This window comes from Arachis stenosperma, chromosome 8 (assembly GCF_014773155.1).
Source record: "Arachis stenosperma cultivar V10309 chromosome 8, arast.V10309.gnm1.PFL2, whole genome shotgun sequence".
NCBI classification, from domain to species: domain Eukaryota; kingdom Viridiplantae; phylum Streptophyta; class Magnoliopsida; order Fabales; family Fabaceae; genus Arachis; species Arachis stenosperma.
Genome location: NC_080384.1, coordinates 45,631,990 through 45,658,774, shown reverse-complemented (window position 1 = coordinate 45,658,774; position 26,785 = coordinate 45,631,990). Strand labels below are relative to the sequence as shown.

The following is a 26,785-nucleotide window of genomic DNA, read 5'->3' as shown; positions in this document are numbered from 1 at the left end:
AGCAAATATTAGAACACTCGTTAGTGTGTGACCCCATAGGTTTAATACAAAGCGGGTAGTAAATTAATCATACTAAATTTACTAATTAAGGTTGGCGTCTAGCAACACTCCTCAACTACCCGATAGTATGAAGTAATATATTTTTACTAAGAACCTGAGAGGAACAAAGTAGAATTTCTTCCATCTTTTCAGCTCTTGCTTAACCCTTAGAGTATAGTTTAATTGTCAAACTCTAACTTGTTACTGTTATTATAATGAACTGTGAATGACTTAAGAAACTCATTTATTCATTCATTCAATTTTCTTGGCCAATGTTTTATTCATCTCAGTCATTATAATGATAGAGTTCAAACTCTTTACCGAAAGTTGACGGATTCCTTATTGACTAATCATTAATTCTACAAGTATTTAAATCATACCCAATATGCATTCAACAAGCACCTTAGGGTATTGGGTGCCTGAAATCAAAGTATAATAAATACATTGTTAATTACTCTGACATTCGCTGGTCAAAGAAAACTCTATTACTATGTTCATCTTAAGAATATCATATTGACAAATATACGGTAATTACAACCATTAGGAATTCTCAAAGTGAGTCCGTTCAATGGTCATATCTCTATATGCACCATCTATATATATAATTTAATAAATGAGATGTATTAATCTTCATCCAATGAAGACCATTATATATATATATATATATATATATTGATCTTTTCAGATTATTAATGTCCTTTTTAATAATTCCATGACCAAGAATAATTTAGATTAAATTATAAAAGATTCATCTCTCAATATTATGATCACTATCATAATTATAAACTTCTAAATTTAATCAAGAATTTTATTATATTAATATTTAATATAATAATAACAAATTATTTAACACATAATTGATTAGATTGTGGTCATATTCCTTATTTTCAACCGCTTTTATATTTTAGTTTTATCAAAAAATAAATATATTCGGATAATTTTTTAGTTTAAATTTATTACATCTTTTAATAAATTTTAAAATAAAATATTTATTTAAAAAAATTAGGTTTTGTTAAGAACGAGAGTTTTTTTTATTTATAATGGAAACATGACACATGTAGTAAAAGGCACGTGCAAATTTGAAACCACATACATGAGTTTTTAATAACTAAAATTTTGTAGTTACTCTTTTTTTTTTGAGTAGTAATTTGATTGAATATATCTATTTTAAAAATTTTTAAATTAAATTATGATTCAATTGGATTGATTTAAATTTGAAAAATAAAAATAACTATTTATCAATTGTTAAGAGAAATTGATGGAATAGTAGAGAAAGAATTAAACGGTTATCTCTCACTTGGATAATGGGAGATAACGTAATCGTTTCAATTTTCTTTCCACTATTCTATTAATTTTTTGAGTACTAATTGATCAAACATATATATTTTAATCTCTTTTACCAATCATTTTATGTAATAATTACATGCTAAAAGTTTAGATTACTGATAATATTAATACTTTTTATTATTTTTACGAAAGACAAAGTTATTCCTTTTTAGTTTTTTTATTTTGGGATAATATGATCTCTCTATGTTAAAAAAGTTATTTAAATAATAATAAAAATTAATTTTGTAGGGTTTTAAACCTTCACAAAATTATTTTCAATAATATAATCAATTACTATCACTACTACCACTACTTTCTTTATCCTCATTATTATCACTCCTACTTCTATTATTTTTATTGTTTTATCATCATCATTATCTCGTCTACCGTCATCATCACCAATACTAATATTATCAACATTAAAATTATTTTTTTGTATTTCTTATTCGATGTTATTTTTTTATTTTAAAAAGTATTTGTACTACAGTTACTTTTTTTTGTGGCATCATTTTTATCGATAATTTTTTTTCACTTAACTACTATTAATGAAGAAATTTTTTAAAAATAAACTTATTAATAGTTTGTGGAAGTTTAAAACTCCATAAAATATAAATAAAATTTTCACAAAATTAATTTTTATTTTTATTTAAATAATTTTTTTAACAAAAAAATCATATTACCCCAAAATAAAAAAGTTAAAGATTGAAGTATTCTTTTTTTAGACAAAAATCACTTTATCTTTCGTAAAAATAAACAAAAACAAAATTGGGTATTTACTCTAAAAAAAAAGTATAAGGAGCGTCGAGAGAGGAATTCTCTACTCTCATATTCTCCTAATTAAAAAGAGACAAAAAAATATTCTCTAATTAAAACCGCCCATCTCTCTTTATATCTTTAAACGGTCTATATTCTCATTATTCTGTATTATTTAAAAGCTTCTATTGCTAAGAATTCAGTACAAATAAATAAAATTATTAATTTAAAATTTAAAATATAAATAAAATATAAATTAATTAAAATTAATTTAAATAATAATAAAATATATCATTTTTTTAAGTTAATTTATTAATATTTGTATTTTTTTAAATTATAATTTTATATTTATAGATATACATATTTTGTTTATTCTGTAAATAAAATATAAGTAATATTAATTCGTTTACATTATAATCGAAATATAAAAGTAAAATGAAGATGGGTAAATATATTACAAATTAGAAATTACCTATATTTATTATTTAAATAAAATATTTAAATTATTTATTTTAAAAAAAATCTTACAACTAATCGGTCTAAAATGTACCCTAAAAGTAGTATTTAGTACAGAGATAAAAATTGAAAGATTAAGATTTAGAAACAGAAACTGAAATAAATATCAGTATTCTCTTTGATACAAAGTAAAAGATAGAAATTAAAACAAAAATGAAGCTCTAATTTAATTTGTACAAAAAATAAAATTGGAATTAATTAATTGAAACAGATAGAGACAAAAATTTTAGTACCAATCTTTGAACCAACAAACATGATATTGAGTCTAAGTCTCTCAATCTCTATTTCGGTACCTCAAAACAAACGCTACCTAAATAAGAGAGCCTCATGCCCTCATCCATAGTTTTAAAAATCGAATCGGACTGGTCGATTCAACCGAATTAACCTAAAATCGGTCATTAGAACGGTTTGGTTAACCTCAAAAACCATCTGGCAAAAAATTTGGTCACAAAACCGGTTAAACCGATAGTTAACCGATAAACCGATAAAACCGATCAATTTTTTAGATATTTCACGGTTTGGTGCACCCTCCAAAACGACGCGCGTTTTTGACCTTTGTTAAAAGAAAAAAACCTAAATGGCCAAAAGCCTAAAACTCCCCAACGTCGCCCAGTCCTCCCTTTCCCCTCCCTTTCCTCTCCCATCTGAAACTTTGAACTTTGAAATTGAAAGATCAGAGAACCCTAGCCCTCAGCCGGCAGCCCCCGCAGCCCCGCAACCCCGCAGCCCCCACAGCCCCTTCTCCGTCGTCGTTCCCTTCCCTTCGTTGTCTCTCTTCACTGCGTGCGCCGTCGCTGCTTCTTCTCTCCTTGCTGTCAGTCGTCGCTACTCAGCTCCTCGCCGTGGGTCGTCGCTGTTTCGCTCCTCGCCGTTTGTCATTTCTGCTTTTCTGCCTTCTCACCAGTCTTGCTAGGTGGTCTCTGCTTCTCTGCTCCTCACTCTTCATAAGAAAAGAGTTAATTAGCAAGAGTGGCTGACGGTTTGTCAATTTCTTGAGTTGTTGGGTGTTCAGCTAACTGGTGGTGATGGGTAGCTAGAAGAGGTTAAGTGGGTAAGGTAGCAATTCATTGTTACAATTCTTCAAAGCATTTCTCTATTGGCACAATGACTCTGACGAAAAGTTTATTTTGACATCTTTCTCTTGAAAAATAATTTAGCCTTACATTTTTTCTACTATTTCAAACTAATTAAGCTTCACATAGGCTTGCTGCTTGAGATTTTGTTAACTTAAGTGACAATGATGAGGGCTTAAATGATAGGGTTAATGATGATGGAAAGAACGAAGAACTGGATGATGAATTTGATGATTTTCTTGATAGCAAGCCTGTTCTAGAATTGTAAGGTGTGGATCCAAAGAGAGGTTGGAGATGGTAGTCATTGTTTATGATTTTTATTTGTTACTATAGACATTACTAGGGATGGAATTTTGGATTGGTATATGCAGAAAATCTAATCCACAGATATAATATACCTGATGTCTTTGAAATGCTATGATTGCATTAAAGTTTTTATTGTGCACAAATGATAATGTTTAAGCATGAAAATTGAATTGATTCTGAAATATAACTGTGCTGAAGCCAATAAAAGAGAATTCTTCACTAAATGGAGATTGAGTCTTTGAAGTTGAAGAAAATTACTAAAGCTTAGATTAGTTTCTTTTTATTTATTTTTTATTTATGTTATTCTTCATGAGTTTAAAATGATAATAAGTGATATATTTTTATGTTGCATTTTGTATAAAAATATTAGAAATTACTAAACCAGTTGAACTCCAGTTAAATTTCGGTTGAATATTTGAACCGTTAAATCAGTCACTCCATCAGTTTATGAACCGGTTCGGTTCTTGCAACCTTGGGCTCATCCAAGATCTGGCTTTCTGGTGCAGTAACAAGTTTCGGATATGCAAGGAAAGAAACTCCTCTTCTTAGTTCCAGATTCCTCGAACACCATGGCGGCTTCCAAAACCACAACCAAAACCGATCTCTTTCTTGCGAGATTCCACGAGATCCAGGCAATCCGAATCTGATGATTGACTCACTCAGGCAGTTGCTTGCTACCAGAGCGGCGGCCATCTTGTTAAAACGGACAGGTAAAACCTTTAAACCTGCTCTCTGATGAAGCTCCCGTTATTGTCTCCTTATTATCGCTTCTAAGGCATCCAGGCTGCGTCTGCATAGTATTTGAGCATGGAAGACCGGCGGCCTGGTCATTGTTGGCGTGGGGGCCTTCCAATCTCATGGCTGCCTGATCGATCTTGAGTGATTACAAAAGCAGAGATATTGCTCTTTGATTTCGAAGGTATGATTTGAAACCTTGGGTAGAATATGGTGTCATTCCTCTCTTTCCAGATGGACACCTTTTCCATTAGCTGAATGTTGGGGTAACTATACAACTAATTTTGTGTTGTTTGCAACAGATCGGTTACTGTAGCTGGCAACTAAATCAGAAAGCTGTGCAGTCTAATCATGCTGGTCGCCAATGCAGCAATCAGAGGAGGTAATAATTCTTCTTTTAACTGACAAAGCATTTTGACATAAGAATTTGTTTATATGTTATGGTTCATGCTTTGCCAAGTAAAGTTGAGGATTTGGGAGGGTAGAGGATGATGGGAGGTTCATGGTTTCATTCATGGCGTCATTGATAAATAAAAATTTGTTACCCTGTTTTGATTGACTAGGCTCCCGTCTTAGCAAGTTAGCATAAGTGTATGCGTCTTTCTCTCGGCTTCCATGTGGCTGATGGTGGCGTTCTGTTTCGATTATTCTTAGGAGGCAAGAGCCTGTTGACCTCCCAAAGCCGGTTTAATAGACTGGTTTCAAAATATGAATGCTTTAGTGGGTATAAGTCTATAACACTTTAATTAATTGCGTCAATTGGGAAGCAATTGAGGAATGGGTCGAGACATCAATTATTCAATCCCCCTTCCCTTTCTCTCTTCAAAATTGCCCTCTTCGATAGCAATTTTCCTCATTTCATTGCTGCAATTTAGTTACTGCTACCTAGAGACTGTCTCACTTTCTTCTTTCTTTCTCATTTTTTGAAAAAATGACTCCATTGAAAATTTAGGGGGTAAACTGATGTTGATTTTCTTCATTTTCTTTTCAATCTATTGTAAATCCTTACATTTTCTTTTGAAGTAATTTATTTATTTCTTTCTTCTTTTTCTTTGGTATGTGCCTATGATTTTTAAGGAATATACTAGGTCCTCTGCACAAATCGTTCTCTGAGGCGAGTTTTTTAATTAGATTAAGTATATTAATGTTATTGCAGTACTATGTTGTGTCTTAGTTTATAGGTTACAAATTTTTCCCATAGATATTGTATGCCCGATGTCTGAGCATTTACGCGACCTTGTTCTTCAAGGTGAGTTGAAAATTATAATTTAATTTTTCTAGATTTGTCATTTTTTTGGTGGGCCCTAGATCTGTCATTTAATTTGATGAGTTTTGTTTGCATTTGTTATTTAAGCCATTTCATGATCATTTGCGAATTGATTATGATGCTAACAGGTTAGCATTTTCTCTATTTTTTTATTCAAATTCAATTCACAGCACTACAACTTGTAATTCCTGCATTTTTCATATGTTTAAGTGCAAGTTTTTACTTGTCTCTTAAAAGAGTTTATATTTCTTTGGTATCAATGGCGTTTTTGGACTGACCTTTGATAAGGAGGCAGATAAATTTGACATCTAAGTACGTCTTGTTTTAAATGAAATACTCGTATTTGAAATTATTCCATGTTTTTAGGGAAAACGTTTAGCTTTTGTGACTTTGATGGCAGATAAATTTGACATCTAAGTACGTCTTGTTTTAAATGAAATACTCGTATTTGAAATTATTCCATGTTTTTAGGGAAAACGTTTAGCTTTTGTGACTTTGGATGGCTGTTTAACCATTCACAATGTTGATCATCTCTATAATAATCGATTCGCTGAATTTATTTAACAGGTTAGACAGCCATTCAAAGTCACAGAAGCTAAACGTTTCCCTTAAAAACATGGAATAATTTCAAATACGAGTATTTCATTTAAAACAAGACGTACTTAGATGTCAAATTTATCTGCCTCCTTATCAAAGGTCAGTCCAGAAACGTCATTGATACAAGAAATATAAACTCTTTATATAAACTCTTTTGAGAGACAAGTAAAAACTTGCACTTAAACATATGAAAAATGCAGGAATTACAAGTTGTAGTACTGTGAATTAAATAAAAAATAGAGAAAATGCTAACCTGTTATTATTATAATCAATTCGCAAATGATCATGAGATGGATGAAATAACAAATGTAAACAAAACTCATCAAATTAAATGAAATGATTATTTTTGTATTCAATTTCAATTTATTCTTTTTGTTTTTTATTTCAATTTCAATTTATTTTTTTATTCAATTTCAATCTTTGTCTTTTTATTTATTTCTTATTTCGTGTCTTTTTATTTATTTCTTATTTCGTATCATTTGGTATTAGGGAGAAACAAGAAATCCAAAAACAAAAAAAAGCAACAGAAATCCAAAAATAAGAACAAGAACAAAACCAACAATAAAAATTAGGGAATTAGGGATTATGATGAACAAATCCATTATTCAAATTCAGATTCAACAAATACTAATAATCAGATTCAACAACACCAACAACTAAAACATTATTCAAATTCAGAAATAACAACATAAAATTCAACAACCAAATCAACACATAATAACAATAAAATCAGAAAATAACAAATCAAAATTAGATTAGAAGTAGAAGTAGAAGCAGACCCAGAAGAAGCAGAAGCTCATCAAGTAGAAGCAGAAAGCGGAGACAGAAGTAAGAAGCAGAGGATGAAGTAGAAGACGAAGCAGAAACATAGGCCGAAGCAAGAAGCAGAAGCGGCGAGGTGCAGCGGCGAGGCGACGAGCAACAGCGGTGCAAAAGTAGAAGCTCTCTCCCTGGCTCGCGATGGCAACGACAACGGCGACAGCGGCTCCAAACTTCGTCGGCGTCGTCCCCCCTTCCTCCTCGCCCTTTCCCTTTTTCCATCTCCCCTCCCCCTCGTGTCTTTTCTTTTTTTTTTTTAATTTTATAATTTTTTTATTAGAATAAGAGTAATTTAGTAATAAAATTAAAAGATTTATTAAAAAGGACGATTTTAATACGAAATAAAACGTTAAGGACGATTCTAAATAAAAAATTATGTTGGGACGGTTTCGATTCTGACCTTGAACATTAGGGACCAAAACAATACTTATCCCTTAATTAAAACTATTAAGTATGTGTTGTGATGTTATTTATACCACATCAACAAATTCTAACGTTATTAATAATGAAAGTGACAGAAGAACTAACATGACTAATTTAAATCTTTAAAAAACGAATTTAATTAAAAGATTTGTTCGAAAACAAATTTAAAAAAAAATTTAAAGATTAATTTAACCATTTATTTCACAAATTAAGAAAAATAAAATGCATGAAATCTTATGTAGGCAAGGAGACAGAAGTAACTACTTTCTAGCACAAATTTTAATTAATACAATGTCAAGAGATATTTTGAAATGTTAAAAATTATATCATTATTAGGAGTAAATTTAAAGAAAGAAATTAATACTATCTAAATATTAGTATGTCGCAAACACTTTAGAGGGAATGTGGCGGGACAAAACTACCATCCCCACATTCACACCGCAACACTAAGTTAGCAGGATAAAATCACTATTTTTGTCAGGCGCAGGTGCCTCATTTTTTTAAGTGACAAACGACTTTTGTATTTGATAAATTGTTTATATATTTGATCTAAAATTTTATAAGAATGTTTAGATAACTATTTAAAAAATACACACAAAAAATAGCATAAAATTTTGATCTCTATTTTTATTTTATTTTTTAAAAATATTATTGGCTGTTGACAAAAAAAAAAATTATATACTTAGCAAAAAATTACCAAATTTTAAAAATAAAAATATCTCATTTTTTTAATCATACTTACAAAAAATCACATTAAAATTTAATCTTTAAAATATTTTTGAGAATACATATTTAATATTAAGTATTTTTGTTATATTTTTAAATTATTTGAGAGTATTTTTGTTGATAATAAAATTTAAATATATTTTTATTAGTAACAATTATTCAGATGTATTTTTAATAATTTATCTATTATTTTATTATAGGTTTAATTACTCTGTTGGTCCCTATAGTTTCGCGAATTTTTCAATTAGGTCCCTATACTTTTTTTCTTTTCAATTGGATCCCTATACATTATTTTTTTTTCAATTAAACCCTTACTGTGACAAAAACGTCTAAAATAACAGAATATCCTTTTAAAAAAACGAATATTCTTTTTTTTAAGATAGCATAACATCTTATATTTCAAAAATTCCAAAAACACCCTTCTCACTTGACCCAATCACCCAACCCCCCCTTCCCCCCCCAAAAGAGTCACATATCCTTAGCCCTAACCTCAAGCTCTCTCAGAATCTGCCGCGGTGCCCTCTCGCCGCGCCTCCTCCTCTCAGCGTCCCTGTCGTGTCTCATCCTTATATTCTGCTCATCCCTTGTATTTCGCTACGCCTCTGTCCCTCTGTCCCTCGCCTACGTGCCTTGTTCCATGCTTCCCTCGCCTCGTCGCGCCGTGCCTCCGTCCCCCTCACCGCACCACCCCTCCGTCCCGCGCCTGGTTTCGCTGCCTCGCGCTCCCGTGGCTTCCGTTTCAGACAGATCCCAGGACTAGGTTGGATGCAGGGACTTGGGAGGGTTGGCCTTGGTTATTGCATTTCGGCTGCAGTGGCTTGTCCCTCCCTCACCGTGCCGCGCCTCACCACGCTGCGCCTCGATCTGCCTGCACTCGATTTGTCAAAACAGGTGACATTAAAATTATTTTTTTTTTCATTTTTTCGTGTTGATGAACTGTGTTTATGCATATGTCAATATTTTCGAAGATATTAAAATTGGTTTGCTCTAATTTTAGTGTTTGATGTTCATATGATATTGTTTTGAAGTAACACTTTTAGGATAATTCTTGCTTAGATAGTATTGTTCGTTTCTTGCTTAAAGTGATTGGGTCACCTAGTTGTTGTAGTTGTGAACAAAATTTGGCTAGCCATTGATTTGAAGTCCTATCTCTAGTCTTATGTTCTGTTGGGAGATTGATAAACTTAGAAAGGTATTGATTTTAAGCTTTGCCCTGCCTCTGACATAATCTGAAGAACTATAATTACTCTGATCCTAAATGTGGCATGAATACACTGTTTTCAATTAAGATTTAAATGTTTCTTGTTAAGTTCAAAAATCTGTTCTCTGCCTTTGTTTAGAATGCTTTGGTGTTGCTTTGGTGTAAACTTTTGCTAGGTCAAGAGAAGATGGTTTGATACCTCAACTTAAGTTGTAAGACATAAAACTTATGTGTGTTTTGCAGAAATGGCCATCCCTTCAGGAAAATGGTTTTCACAGAACTTTCTTTTTAAACTATACCACTAACAAATCTTTTACTTTCTTCCTTCTAGATTTAAAGGTTTTACATCTAATTTGTATCTAGGTTGATCTATGAAAACAACGACTGTTACTACTACTAATATAATCTTTGTTTAGCTATGTGGAATTGGCTAGGTGAATCAAACCATGCCATAGTTATAGTCTTGTCATTATCTAGTTTAATTTTAAACTAGAATAAATGAGTAAAAAGCGTGCCTTTCAATATTAAGTTTTGCATATTCTGTTATTAGAAGTGCTAGCAGTTGTTTTATTGTATCTTAACGTTTTTTGAAATAGCTTCCAATGGGCAAGGATCTAAGGGCAACATGACCAAAAAAGTCAAGGTATTGCTTGTGCATTACTATACATGGATAATGATCTTGTAGTTAATTTTCAAGTTGAGCTTCTCTTCTTGATTTCTTCATGCTCATAAGAAAAGTGAAACTCTAGCTGCAGAAGTGGATGCAACAACTCAGAGGGACAATGTTGAACTTGTAGCTGAAAATGATCGGAGTACCCCCATATTTGCAGACCAACCAAACAAGGAGCAACCTGTGGATTCAACGTCTCCTTTGTCCGGCACTTCATTATCATAAAGCCAACTGATGATGTTGGTAAACATGCCACAGATGATGTGAAAGTTTTAGCAGTTGAAACTGTTTCTGAAATTGCCACTGTATCTACAAATGGTGAGTCTGTCAAAGAAAATGCTTTTGAGGAGGATCCTCCCAAACTTCCAAAGGAATTGAAGCCCCAAGTGATGAACTCACTAATATTGGCCAAACTAACAAGCCTAGGGATCTGGATGCGAATCAAAATGTGAATCAAGAGAGATCAGAATCTGTGGGTGCTTATATTGTTCCTGGACCTAAAGATGGTGATGTAAAGACACAAATTACATTGGCTTGTAGTTTTTTATTGTGTACCATTATATAATAAAGACAAATTATATTCTATGAATCCACACAAATGTAAAATGTTACATTATCATAATGAATACTTGAAGGATGAAAACTAAATTTTATATATATATTTATTACTATTATTTCTATTTTATTTTATTCATTCTTTTTTTTAGGTTCTTAAGATAAGGTATTTTGAAAGTTAAAAAAACAAAAGAGAATGTATTTTTGGTACAATTTGTATATAAATAAGCAAAAGAATGATAGTGACAAAATAAAAGGAATATTTTTCATGTCTTAGAATCATTGAATAGGGATCATAGGAATATTTTTTATTGAATATTTATAGTTTTACTAAATTTTCAATTAAGTTCCTATATTTTTTTTTCTTTTCAATTAGGCCCTTAAGGGTATAAAAGTAATTTCACAATTCACTAACATTTTTTTGACGTTTAACGTTAATAAGGACTAAATTGAAAAAAAAATTAATGTATAAGGACCCAATTAAAAGGAAAAAATGTATAGGGACCTAATTGAAAAATTCGCGAAACTATAGGAACCAACAGAGTAATTAAACCTTTATTATAAAATAATTATTCCAATTGAACTATAAAGTTAAACTACAATCGAATCAATAAACCGATAAACTATTAGTAAGAGCAATTCGAGTTTTAGAATCTTGGATTTCTTCCCTTGATGTAGAGCACAATTCTCGGAATGTGTCACATAACATATATTGGTAAATATTTGATAAATTAAACGTTTTTGTAAATATTATATTTTATTAATTTAAATAAAAAATTGCTGAAACAAGTTATTGACTAAATCTAGATGTTGAAAAAGTAAACTTTTGACTGATTTACAAAAATTAGAAAAACGAATAATAATAATAATAATAATAATAATAATGATAATGTAGCAAACAAGTAACAACTAGTGAGTAGTTAGGAAGTAGTGACAGTGACTACATTGTTTCGTGTTTCATGTTATATATAGAAGTGATGGATTATCTAGTCTTTCCACAAAGAGGTCTCCTTTAGTTTCAGTCTTACTTTCCTAATAATAATGCTCACAGACTCAACACAGCTTCCAACTTTCAACTTCCCATCGCCCAAATTTGCTGCTTTCAAATGCCTTTCGGACTCTCCGCCTCATTTCTCAAATCTCGCTCCTTCCACCACCACCGGTACACCTTTTATTATTATTATTATTATTACAGTAAAAATATCTTCTGACTTCAAAATTTATTAAAAATTTCACAAATATAAATTTTATTTTAGTTTAATTTAATTATAAAAATTTTTCGATTTACATCAAATTTATCTCTAATATTTAATTTTTTAAAAGATTTATGACTAATTCAATAATATTTTTACAATAACAATATTTAACATAAGCAAAGTTAACATAGTTATTATGTATTATTGTTGAATTAATCTTAAATTTTAAAAACAAGCTGTTAATAGTATATTTGATACAAATAAAAATTTTTTTAGACAAAATTAAAACAAAATAAAATTTAGAGGTATTTTTGATATTTTTGGCAAACTTTAGAGACCAAAAATATATTTTTCCCCATTATTATTATTATTATAACCACGTGTACACTAAAATCAATTACTAAAATAAGTCATGAATAGAAAATACATATTAAAATATAAATCCATATTAAAAATATATTAAACTACAAATATATTTATACAAAAATATATTAGTAACTGATTTTTGTAGTTAATTTTAATATATATATATATATATATATATATATATAATAATAATAATAATAATAATAATATTTTTTCTTCAAATAATGTCTTTATTTTCCACAAACTTTGCATAGATATTTTTTTCTTTTATTTTATCTTATGCTCATTTTTTTTAATCATCAGGAATTGATAACCGAATTTTAGATTTAGGTTATAAAAGCTCTAATATTATACTATAAAACTATTTTTTAAAGAATTTAAATTAATAAAAAGATATATAAATAATTATATTTTTAACTTATATATAGCAGGACAAGTTTTTGCAAAAGTAGAGGAAGACCGAGAAAGCAATTATGCTTTAATTTCCAAAAGAATAGAATCACCAAGAGAAAAGTGAAGGAAAATAAATATATAATTCATCAGTTATGATTACTTACGTAAATTAAGAAATAATTAAAATAATTTAATTTAGATAAATTATTGAAGCCATTATATACAAAATTATTCTTATTAATGCTTTTCTCCATATTTTAGCTGGTCATGAACAGTTTTTCAATCTAGGCAACAGCCTTATTTTCAATTTCGATTCACCAAAAAGAAACAGATCAAATTTAGTTATTTGTTGATTTCCTTATTTCTATGTTAAAATAAAGAAAAAAAATTCTATTATCTGAAAAAAATTATAAAATAATGATAAAGTTAAGAGTATCATAGGTGGAGTTAGTTCCAATATGAAATTTTTTGTGTAGATTCTAACTAATCCAAATCAATGAAATAGGGGTTGATCGATTCGGGTAATTGGAATATCTGACTGAAATAAAATTTAAAAAAATGAAAAAATTAGAAAAAATGTATATAAATAATATGTAATAGTAAAAAAAATTAATACACCATAAAAGTTATACTTAAATAAATAAATAGTATAATTTGGATGAGAAAAGAATAAAGTTGTATATATTATTATATTTTTTTAAAACATTAATATAAATCTAATTGAATAATTATTGGATGCAGACCAAATTAATATAAATCCTAAACCTCAAAATCAACACCATAACTAATAAAGGTAAGATTTAATTAAGTCTGACCTGATTATTGTGTCCGATCTATTGAATATAAAACCATATCCATATAATTTAATCAGATCGATTTTGATCAGGTAGTCGAATTACCCATACCCGTAAATATAATTAAAAACATCAAATTTTTATCGTGTGTAAATCTTATTATCTTTATATATAAGGGTGATTAGGCTTAATCATTATCGAATGTGTAATTTTTATCATGTGTAAGTTTTATCACCTTGATTTAAGGGTATTAATTAGGCTTTTACTTTTTTAATTTACATATTTTTTTATCTAAGAGGACACAAATTCAAATCTCTTTATTTTTAGTTTAAAAAAAAAAGGATAGTTGTTAACAATAACACGTCTGACGTGAAATATTTGACATTTTGGGAACCTTATTGGGTTGAATACATATATTTTATCTCTTGTGAATATAATTTTAGTTTCTTATAGCAGCAAGGTACTTATTGAATAATAAAAAGTTGGACATCATGTAATAGAATATGAGTATTCAAAGTCACATGACAATCCTTACAATAGACTAGCAAACAGAAATATAAACTTAATTAAACCGTGGGTCACTAATAATTGATAAATAATAATAATATTATCCAACCATATCAAACAATTGCTAAACAATTACTAATCGATTAAAATAGTTGAACAAGTCGGAAATAGATCCTCTCTATTTTTTTTTGTCACTGGAGAGAATAAAGTGTAATCTTCCACCTTTAATTTTACAAGTGGGACCAGCAATAAATGAGAGAGAGAATGTATTGAATGGTGAGATCTTCCACTAGATACCATCCAGTTTTTTTTTCACTGGAGAGGATCTACTCCCGAACAAGTCTCATTATCATCATCACCTCCTCATTATATGCCCAAATTCCTAAATATTATTCATTTTTTTAAATTATATTAATTTATAATACTATGCTAATGAGCCTTATATTAGAATAAATAATGAGAAGAAGGAGGGAAGAAGAGAAGAAAACGAAAAAAAAAATACGTAACTTAAATCACTTAAATATAAAATTATTTAAATGTAGAAAATTATTTAATAAATATAGTTAATTCTTAAAAAAAATCACATAAGTTACATATTACTGTTTTGTTCTTTAAATTTTTTATCAAAAACTAAAATCATTTTTATTGTTTTTGGTGTTTTAAAAAATCTTAACAAATTTATCTTTAATACAAATAATAATTATAATATTCAAAAAATCTCATCCAACTACTCCACTTGACCTTCAAAATCCTCTCTTCGTATTAGAATCATAGTTATCAGAAATTACTGATTTATTATTAGTTTATTGATTTAACCAATAAATTATTGGTCCCACCAAATAAAATTAAATTCACGTAAATAAAAAATATAAAATAATAAAAAATATAAAATTAAAATTTAAAAAATATATTTTTACTAATATTTTAAGAATAATTAAGTCTTGAATTCTATAAATAATATCTTAATTGAACACAACATCCACTATTCCACTATTACCACCCCTCATTCACCTGCCGCTATTTTCGCGCAATTACCTCCATGGCTCCACGGCTCCACCTTTATCTCACTGTGACCTCCTCGTCACGGATAAATAAATAAATCATTCCATGAATTATGAACCCTAATAAATCTTAAAATTTGTACGTTAATCAAAATTTTTTATTAATATATGTAGGTGGAAGTTTCTGAAAGAGTGAGAAATTCACAAACAACCACTACGCAAGTATATCTTTACATATTCAGATTTCTCTTTTTCAAATTTTATTGTTGCTGTTTTAATAACCACTTCTCCAACTACATGAACAGGAAAAAAAAAAAATTCACCTACAATTATCTTCATATTAAATTATTGGTTGAAAATCGTTGAATAATTTGATTTGACTAAATTATTATTTAACAATTTTCAACTAACAATTTTAAATGAGGATAAACTAGATGTGAATTTTTAAAAAACATGGTAAATAATGAATAATAAATTAAATTTTTTTCTCTCAATATGAAGGTAATTAATTTCATTATTGTTTAAATTCTAGTACAAGAAGAGCCTTATGGAACAACAATGGGAAACTATCAAAAGAATATTGTATCAAGATGCAGCATAATTATTGGAAGAATCATTGCACCAACCTTAAAGGAGGATCTATGATGAGTGATGATAAATTTGAGAAAAAATACTTGGTGAATGCAACCTCAAAAAATTCACATGATGAACCAAAAAAATCACAACCTATTTTGGAGTTTATCAAAGATGGCATGGATACTTTTCGCCAGTTTTCCAGATTATACGCATTCTTTAGCTTCGTAAGTTTCATTCTCAATTCCCTTCCTTAAGCATCAACTATATATTTGGCTGAAAATATATTGATTTTTTCTTTTTAAGAATAAGTTTCATCTGATTGACAAAATTACACGTGATGAAACTTTTCTATACAAATGTCTTCTGTATTAGCTTATAATCAAACACATTATTATTCTGAAACTACGTTACAAATATATATAGAGTAAAATTCTCAAATTTGTTCCTAAATTATTTTTAACACCCATTTTATTTTTTTATATTTGTTTATTAGGCCGTTACTTTTAAATTATAAATTGTGAGATGAAACAGTTTTTTCTTATAAGTTTTGGTTTTTCTTAAAATATTTCATTTTATAAATTTTGAGAATAACCACAATTTATTATAACTTACTAGCATCTGTACCATGCTTACACAGGATAATATACTAAAATATATAAAATATTTATTTTTAATTTTTAAATAAAAACACGCGCGCATAAAAAGTATTGCTATAAAAGTTTTGTAAAGTTTAATAAATTCAAAGTTTAACTATTTTTAATATTAAAAACAATGAATAATTATTTTATTTGTCTTTAAAGTAAAATAATTATTATTTAAACTGAAATATTTATATTAGAATCTTATTTTTAAAATTTTTTAAACAATATTAATAGTTAAATTGTTGCATACATTTTTTTATCATTCATGAGTAAATTTTTTATTTTTTTATTTTTTATGTTAAAATTGATTTGAGAAAGTACAAACTAATATAAGATAAAATTTGTCCTTAAAATTCTTTTTATGATAATAGTAAAAGACACTATTATAAAAAAATTATTTTTGTCAAAATCTACCTATGACACTACATTTACTTTTTTTTCAGAAAACAAATCTTTATTATATGTAAAAAAAAACTTCTACTACCATTTAAGTATTTCTCAAGTGTTTCATAATTAACAGTATCTATTAACCATAGAAATCTTTTTCCAAATTGAAAATTTGCTTCTCACTAACAATATTTTCTTAGTAGAATACGGTTAGATGTTTCATATAAAATCTCCAATTATACTTAGTGGTATTTTGAAGTTTAAGTATGAGTTAAGTTACACTTTGGTCTTTTAGATTGGCGAGTTGTATCGATTTAGTCTTTAACTTCTTAATTGCTACAATTCGATCTTTTAAATTAAAAAAAGTGTACCAATATAGTCTCTTATATATTTTTCGTCATTGGAATTCAATGTTCTTAGTGATGTAGCTCAATTCTTGCTACACTAAACATATTAAAACAACGTTGTACGCATTTTAACATTAAGAAAGGTACTAAACAACATCGTTTTAGAATTTTAACAAAACTAAAACGTTAAACCCCTCTCTTTTGATCACTTTCGTCTTCTTTTTTTCCATTGAACTTCAAACAAAAAAAAAATTAGCTTTTTTATGGATGAAAAGAATTGAAGGTTGCTGGAAGAAAAGTGTTTGTGATCACCTTAAACCCCTTTTCAACTTCAACAATGCCCATACGCACTTCGTGAAAATAAAAAAGTGACCACAAACACTTTTTCCTCTAGAAACCTTTAATTCTTTTCACCCATAAAAGAGTTAATTTTTTTTTTGTTTGAAGTTTAGTGGAAAAGGAGAAGCCGAAGTGATCAAAAGGGAGAAGTTTAAGTTTTTGTTTTGTTGAAACTCTAAAATGACATCGTTTTTAAAAATAACAAAATACTTATTGTTTTTATTCTATATTATTTTAAAATAGTTAGATATTCTTAAAATGTTAGTGAAAATATGTATTTTAAATTTTAATTTTAAATTTTTATTATTTTTTATTTATATAAGACTAGGTTAATCAGTTCAACCAATGTTCTACTAGTTGAACCAATAATCAATAACCTAGTAATTTGACTAATTTAATTATTGGTTCAGTTTTGACAATTAAACAAAAAAAATATATAATTAATTTATCATTTGTAATACTAATATAATACGATAATAACATAATAATATTAAGAAAACATATCTATCTTGCCTCTGTTTTATTTGTAGCATTATTATATACAACTTATAAATGTTTAAATTAATTAATTGATATAAATTATAATAAATTGTGTGATATTTATATATTTAATTAAATTAATTTATTGGTATAATTATTTAATTATAATTAATTTAGTTTAATAAATTATAAAAAATAAATTAAAAAATACTTTTAAAAATATATCACGTCAGTTATTATATATTAGGTACAAAAATTCAATTTTAACATAATATAATAGAATATAGATTAATGGACAAACAAATAAAGATAATTAACCATTATTTCTTTATTTTGAGAACTTATTTCAAATTTTTAATCTAAGAAAAGACATATATATGCAAAGGATTATTTTTTCTAAAGATGATTAGACAATTATTTTTTATTTTATTAGTTTTCTCACTTTGAATATTATGTGTGACTGCAATTTGAAACCAAGCAACCAATCAAGAATTGCTAACAATTAATGTTGTGTCTTTGGATAGATATCAAGTGGACTTTCTTCGTCACTCCTGGCGGCGGACAATTTATCAAATATATCTCCAAAAATGTTCTTAATAGGCTTCTTGCAGGTAGTTTCTAAGATTTCAGTTCTTTACAAATGGCATGGAACAAGAAAAAGGCAACTTATTATATCATTATCACAATGTTTATTATTGTGTTATATTAATTGTTGATACCCCATCTTATTATAAAAGAAGAGCAATAATTAACAGATTCATATGTTTAAATGCTAGTTATTATATTATTAGTGTACATCTTATTTTAAAAGATTATTAAACTTACATGGATTTCATTATGATTATTCCACTGAAAAATAACAATATTTTATATTTCTTAAAATGATATCTAAAATTTAAAATAAAAATATTATGTTTCTTGATGCACATTCTTTAATTAATCATCTGCAGTAGCCATAGCCAGTTGTTATTGGAACATATTATTTTTTTATTTACAATTAGGTTTTGAAGTGGATCAGATTATCCAATGGAAATTTATAATTCAGTTTATTTTAGGTTTGGTTCGACTCGACTTATTTTATTAAACAGGCCAAATGCAAACTCTTTTTAAAATTTATTAGCTAAAAAGGTTAGGCCATAGGATATGAAACTCGTCGGGCGATTTATCAAAATATTTTTTTATAAAAACAAATTATTCTTAATTTAACCTTTTAACTATTCACTCATAATAAATCTAAAATAAAACTAAAATAAATAAATAGTCAAGATTAGATAAGATTTTAGCCTTTTTTTTGTTCAAAGAAAAAAAATTATGTTTATAAATTATAAGTATGATTATGATATGTGGCTAACCGATTAATGATATATATAAAGAAATTGTGATTTACAAAATATGAATTATAAATTAAAATACATTTAATGTTAATTTAGATTTTTTAAAAATTTTTTGTTTGAATTATAATTCACAAAATAAACTTTTTAAATAGGTTCATGGATTTGTCAGATTTTTAAACAGACTAAACTTGAGCCTAAAAGAAAGTCTATAAAAAGTAACAGACTTAGCTTTAGACCATATGTTTATAATAACACAAATTAAGTTTATCTAAGCCGAAATTCGATTCGACTAAGCCCATTTCCACCCTTATTTACCATTCAATTATATATATATATATATATATATATATATATATATATATATAATCTCACAGCGGAAATGTCTTTATAATCAATTTTTTTAGTATTTATGGAGTATTATATGTAGTTTAATTTGGAATAATTCCTAATCCTCATTTCCCCCTTATTTCAGTTTCTGATACCTAACTGCATCATGTTTCAATATATTGTTGGTGTGAATCAATTAGCCGATGTTGAAATAGACAAGGTAAACAATTTGGATGAACATTCAATGTTTTATTACTTTTAGTTTCAAAGTTCTATATTTTATATGGTTACTTGAAGATCATCATTATGATAAGTATTTTGTTCATCAGTATGGTTTCATGAAAGTAGATATCAATCACTTGTATAGATTAAATGATGAAAACAAATAAGGCTCGTCTATTAAAATTTTTTAAAATATGTTGTTTTGTTTTGAAAGTTAGTAAGCTGAAAAACTTTTAAAATTAACCTGTGTTTATCAAAGTTAAAAGTCTAACATAATATCATGTATTAATAAATATCCAAATTTATTTTCATATTTATGTTTATTATGATTTTTTAAATTTTAAAAATTATTTTATCAAATATAATTATTACTTGTAAGCTAATTTTAATTTAGTTTTACCAAACATAAATACTGTAACTTTTAAAATGCTATATTTTAAAAGACAATTTTAATAAATTATTTTTATCAAATGCTATATTGTTTTGGTCACTAAGCATTTGTTAATTGCTTATTCCTTTTCATAAGGCTTTTTTCCCTCTTATTTTTGACATGTGCCATATGTTTCATTGTAGATTAACAAACCATATCTTCCATTGGCATCCGGAAAATATTCCTTAAGAAATGCAGTAACAATTGTGGCATCATCTCTTCTAATGGTAACATATATCTCTACAGGATTCTTATTATTTGTGGCTTCTTTTTAAGTTTGTGGTTATTTCAAACTCCCATAAAAAGTATTACGATATTTTTTCAAACTCCGAAAATTAGAAGCGTCACAAGTTTATTATTTGTGATATTTATATAAAACCGTCAGGACATCTTTAGTGGCGCTTTCTTGTTCATTTTGGATGAATGAAGGGTTCTGAATTAATTAATGCATTGTGGCATTTTTTTATTATTTTTTTGTGGCAGTTTAAAAAATAACATAATAACACACTCGATTACTCTTTAATAAATTCTCTAAATTATTGTTCATTAGCTTTTCACATGTAAAATGCCTATATGATATGATGAAAGCTATTTTTTAACTCGTTTGATGTAATTACTTTAATTATATTATTGTTTCAAGATAAATGTTGCTAGTATTGTTATTCTTTATGTTTCTTTTTCTATAGGGCTTTGGATCTGCGTGGGTGTTAGGATCAAGGCCAATGTTTTGGTGTTTAGTCATCAGTACTATGCTCATGACTGCGTATTCAGTTAAGGTGAGTTTGTTTTCTAAGTTATATATAAAAAATGTATGTTCATTTAAATTACTTTTTGATTTTATCTTCTTATAAAGGCACATTTTTATCACTAAAGATTATTGTGATTTGAAAATAACTTAGCAAATTCAGGCCATTAGAAAAAGGGTTTCCACTTTCCACAATGAGAACATCAAAATAAAATCTAGAAAGATAATATAGTTTAATTAAGTGATCCAAGATCTCTCGGGTGGTCATCATTAATAGTTTTCTAATTCTCAATGTTATTTGACCCTCTAAATGTTTGAACCAACTCTCACTGTCTTCATGAAAGTTGTAAGATCATTTTTTTTCACAAAATACAACTGGGTAATCTTAATTTGGACTTAGATGGAGGGAGTGATGCCATAATATGTTTGAAATTGAAGTTCCTTTGCCACTATTGCAATTTCATGGCAAAAATTATATACAGAGTAATTACTCAAATTAATTTTTGGAATTTTTAAAAATTAATATTTTAGTCTTTTAAGTTTTAAAATACACAAAATAGCTTTAATATTTATTTTTATTAGACAATATATACTCCTTTGTTAATCATTAATAGTAACTACTGACATGAAACATTATTTTGCACGTATTAGAAAAATTGACAAATTTATTCACGCTTTTAATAATGTTCTCAAGTATAAATATTTATTCAATTATGATAACACTATTTATTAATCTGATAACTTATTTATTTCTGAAATTTTCAGTTGCCCTTGTTGAGATGGAAAAGATCCACAATCCTTGCAACATTATCTCTTGCAAGTTCTATGACAATTGGACAACATATTGCACCATATCTTCACATGAAGGTATCTATTAAGATATAATTTTTAGAGACTTGTTACAAATTTTTTTCATTAGCTTTCACAAACAGTGAGAACAATATTTGTTGAAGAAAATTTCAAAACTACATCACAAATAATGTATATTGAATAAAATTGTTCTAGAGTTATTAATCATCACATGAATTATCAGAATAATAACAGTTAAAAAACTCAAAATTCTGTTATTACTTTTTTTAGAAAATTCATTCTGTTATTACTTCTGTTATAATTGCAGTGGAGTTTATACTAGTATCCATGCTACAGCAAGTAGAGAAAATTGAGATTTTATATAAAATTGAAAAAATAAATTAAGTACGTAAAACATAAAATCTTAATAAGATTTAAATCGTAAAATCGTCCGACCTAGTATAAATTTTATAAAATTGATTGATTACTTTAAAATTATAATATTGAAAAATTTTAAGAGTTAAATCGAAATTTTAGCTATTATACTAATCTAGATAGCTTCACACTTTCGCTGTAACACAGAATCACTTACTTGTAACATAAGTTTCCATTCGTCTCTCTCACCTCTGCTATTACTCTCTTTGTTCTTCTGAGTTTATAAATTCTTTCAACTTATGCATTTCTCTCTGAATGTTATCATGAATACTAAAATTTAAGAGTAAAAAAATAAATATTAAATTACACAACAGGACCAAATTCATAGTTGGTGAGACCTGTTAAGTATTGAGTTTAAGAATCTTTTGAGACCATTATAAATAATAAATAAAATAATATATTCACGTTAACTATTTAGAAAATAGACTAGATATTTCCAATGCCCAATATTGCCCATATTGATATGATCAATTTTGTTGTTAAGTATTAAAACTAATGAGAAGTTTGAAAGATAAGCCTATTAATGTTGTGAAAAAAAAAAGTGCAGCTTAAGTTTATGGGAAGAAATACCATGAAGGATTATATCTCTAATTTTTTTTTAAATAAGAATCTCTATTGAGTTTGTTTGATTTTTTTATAGGTCTACTCCTTTTTTGCTTTTATTTCTCTTATGCTATTTTTTCACTTTTAGAGTTCGCCAATGATCGAACTTCAAATCTTTCGAACATAAAATTCTAATAGCATATATGTTATGATACCACCACTTTTTCCAAAAACTTAAACTGATAGGAGAAAGTAACAGGAATGATTATATCTTTAATAGTATATAACAACAAAAATAAATATGGTTTTATCCTTAATATTTGTAAAAAAATTTAATTTTACCATTTTTGTCCAAATCGCTTAAACAATTAATGGTTTAACATTTTTCCCAATCTTAACCTTATTTCTTCATCTTCCTTCGTGTGACTGAAAGAGAAAATAAAGAAAAACAAAGGAATAAGGGTAAAATTAAAAAAAATAATTATTTAACAAATTAAATTTTGACAGGAAATGTAAAGTTAAAATTTACTTAAAATATTAAATACAAAATTGAGATATATAGAAAACATTAGAGATAATTTACAAATTTCTAACAAACATTAGAAAAAAAAAGTGTACTTTATTTAAAATAAGAATATATTTTAATATGGTTTCTAATAACTAAATTTTCCTCTTATGATTAAGCTTTCAAGAAGTCTAACATATTTCTTTTATTTTAAATAATACATGACATGATATCAAGACTGTGCTCAAGAAGGCACTTGACTATCCGAGATCGCTAGTTTTTACTGTTGTGGTCGTCAGCCTTTTCTATACAGTTATATCCTTGGCAAAGGTAATATTTTAAATTTTTTGAATAAATCTTTTTTTCTTACATGAATCTTTTTATTTTATATGTTTAAATAATTGATGTAACATTAATTGCTTGAATTCAAATAGGATATACCTGACATTGAAGGAGATAAAGCAGCAGGTCACAAAACCTTGGCAATACATTTGGGTCCTAGACGAGTATATATTTTTCTATTTCATGCAATATATGAATACTAAATTTTTGTGCTATTATATATATAGCCACATTTTTTATTTGTTTCATCTTCTACTAGGTATTTTGGTTTTGCATTTCGCTCCTTCAAATGACATATGGAATTGCTATTATAATGGGAGCATTATCTCCTATCCTATGGAGCAAAATTTTTACGGTAATGTGCTATTTACTTATGCAATTTACAACTATATGTTTATTATATACAAATGTTTACTAAACATGTAGTAAAATTTTGATCAATGAACTTAAGAAATTAATATTTTTGGAATTTTATTTTGATAATGTGATATTCAGTAATCTTGTTATGATTATTTTTGTTTAAATGTTTGATCGAAAGTTATTAATAAACAATTATTTCTACCAACGAAAGTTCAAGACGCTGATAAATTTATCTAAAAAAAAAGTTTTACCTATGAAAGATGAATTTTTGTTGATAAAATTATCCAAATCTTAAAATATTATTCAAAAATTTCCTGAATTTATTCTTTTTACCATAACCTATTCATCTCAATCTCTAATTCTCAATTATTTATTATTACCATTTGAATCCATAATTTTTTACCGCCGATTCTTCTTCATCCAACTCTCGATACCACTATCGTCACCATCACCACCACCCATCACCCACCACCTCTTCTCTTTACTTATTATTATTATTATTATTATTATTATTATTATTATTAGGAACCTTGGAAGAGAGAGAGGGAGAGAGAGTAGTAATATTTATTTCAGAAATCATTGTGCTACAAAATCTTCTGTACAAAGATAAAACTAATGGTTCTCTTTACTGATTTAATTTCTTCTATTGTCATAGTTGATTGATATCAAATAAAAGTTAAGTTATTCATTATTTCAGTAACATTTCAACTTGCTTGTTAGGTTGTGACACATTTCATCATGTCCATAATCCTTTGGTATCGTGCAAATTCCGTAGATTTATCGAACAATGATTCGTTACAATCCTTTTATATGGCTATCTTTGTGGTAAGAAATAACTTTACATAATCAAATGATTTGAGGAATTTATTTCAAGTTGAGTGTACATTGTTTCATAATAAATTTTGTACTATATATATAAATCATGTGCTCTTTTTGGTAAAGAAAGGTCATATATATTTGTTTAATCCGAAAACAAAAAGTAGTTAAAAATTAAATTTATTTTAACAAAATATTTTATTTTAATTACTCGAGATATATAATATAGATATGGAAGAAAAAATGGTGTAGGACGCAGTTATGAAGTGTATAGGAGCTTTACGTAGCTGTGGTGTCAGAAGCTAAAATCGGACCGTCCGATTTGTAAAAAGTATAGAAATCGAACTGTCCGATTTGTGTTTAAAAAATTAAATTTTTTTTAATTTTTTAAACACAAATCGGACCCCTCCGATTTGTGTACATCCGACAATTTTAAAAAATACCCAAAATTACAATATTAAAGTATATCACATATCTTACTTCCATATTTAAATTTTTTAGCTATAATTACTTCTCAGTAAATTCCTAGAAATGTAAAGAATATTTATAGTAGTTTTCACTAATTTTGTTATAGCTAGAAGGTTGCCACATATACAATTATAATTATTCCTAGCTTCGATAGTTTAGTGTGCCTTATTGATTAAATGATAAAGTGGGTCGAAAAAAAAATTAAAAAGGAGAGGTGCTAATTGTTTAGCTACTTTATCAACTCAATTACTTAATAATAATTAAAATATACCTCATACATAAAGTTATTGTGTGTGAAAACTCAATGTTGATGACAATTGTGAATATATATACAATGAAAAACTTATTACCAATTTGTCTTTTTCCATTGCAGTTTCTTTCTGTGGAAAACTTCCTTGTACTTTTTGTTCGATGAAGATGGAATGATATTTGATTCTATAAATTGTTCAACATTTATCACATGTCACCATGGAGACTATCAATAAGTTCAAAATTTGATGTGTTTCATATTTTTCGATTGATGTTGGGACTATGCCTCACTGTTGAGAGTTCAGAAAGTAATAGACTTTGGACTTTTTCTAGAGTTGATTTTTGGTAACCAGTAAAAGTTGTAGAGTTTTCTTCTATTTATAATAAATATCATTTTTTAGAGATCCGATCCTTTAACATATTGATATAAAACATGATTATTTGAATGATATGTTAGCATATATTTTAAAAACGCTATATGAGATGCTTTAAATGGTAAGATTGTTTAAGAGATCTTTGGACGACTTCAAATTAGGTTAGAGAAAAATATGAGATATCAACAAATTGTGATTCATACATAACTGAGAATCTCTTAACTAAAATAAGTGAAAAGTATGGTTCGATTAAAATGCTTATATCTAGTCCTCTAAAATACTATACTATTTGAGTTTTATTATTAAAATAAATGTACAAAAGGGTATTATCTGTCAATTTAAGAACCATAAATATTATTGTTTCAAGCCTTTCAAAATTCGATTCGTTACTTCATCAACTAAGATCTTAGATATTAGACTAATCTTCTTAATTAAGACTTAGATTAGACTGTGACCTAATGTAATAATATAAGATATTTGAACTAGAAATTACTGAAATGATCAAATAATTTTATAATAATACTCTGCATTCAAGTAATTTCACTAATCAAGTCCAACTAATTTTCTCTCACGCGTTGTACCACCTTTTCAATGTAAACTTTATAACAGACTTTTAATGTAAACCTCTTCAACGTAAAGCTTTCTCTTCAACTAAAGTTTCCTTCTTTGTTCTTCTTCAACGGAAAGCTTCCCTTCTTTTATGATTTCTCTGATTATTGTCTCTTTTTCTTTAGATTTTTATTTTCGTTGTATTTCTCATATGATTTTATTCTCTTTCTCTTTAAATTTTGATTTGTGTTTAAATAGCGTATT

At 27.4% G+C, this 26,785-nt stretch overlaps 1 protein-coding gene and 1 long non-coding RNA gene across 8 annotated transcripts; both read left to right on the top strand.

Annotated features, from left to right (window-relative positions):
- The first annotated feature begins 3,246 nt into the window (after positions 1-3,246).
- On the top strand, positions 3,247-11,017 carry LOC130946388 (uncharacterized). Of its 5 annotated transcripts, none has more exons than XR_009072273.1 (7): positions 3,247-3,685; positions 3,894-3,976; positions 4,520-4,723; positions 4,797-4,932; positions 5,051-5,130; positions 10,378-10,424; positions 10,531-11,017. It is a non-coding gene; the product is annotated as an uncharacterized LOC130946388 (long non-coding RNA). The 5 variants fall into 5 exon arrangements; XR_009072272.1 differs by having other exon boundaries at positions 3,247-3,690; XR_009072271.1 differs by lacking the exon at positions 3,894-3,976 and having other exon boundaries at positions 10,537-11,017.
- A 976-nt stretch (positions 11,018-11,993) lies between these two features.
- Positions 11,994-26,018, top strand: LOC130944937 (naringenin 8-dimethylallyltransferase 1, chloroplastic-like). Of its 3 annotated transcripts, XM_057873538.1 has the most exons (13): positions 11,994-12,168; positions 15,438-15,485; positions 15,796-16,063; positions 18,558-18,644; positions 19,840-19,914; positions 20,490-20,573; positions 21,033-21,122; positions 21,857-21,958; positions 23,601-23,693; positions 23,798-23,869; positions 23,965-24,060; positions 24,786-24,890; positions 25,723-26,018. In XM_057873538.1, exons 3-13 carry the CDS (start codon positions 15,854-15,856, stop codon positions 25,762-25,764), a joined length of 1,056 nt encoding a protein of 351 aa, XP_057729521.1. In that variant the 5' UTR covers positions 11,994-12,168; positions 15,438-15,485; positions 15,796-15,853; the 3' UTR covers positions 25,765-26,018. The 3 variants fall into 3 exon arrangements, with proteins under 3 accessions (XP_057729521.1, XP_057729519.1, XP_057729520.1); XM_057873536.1 differs by lacking the exon at positions 15,438-15,485; XM_057873537.1 differs by lacking the exons at positions 15,438-15,485; positions 24,786-24,890.
- The last annotated feature ends 767 nt before the right edge of the window (positions 26,019-26,785 follow it).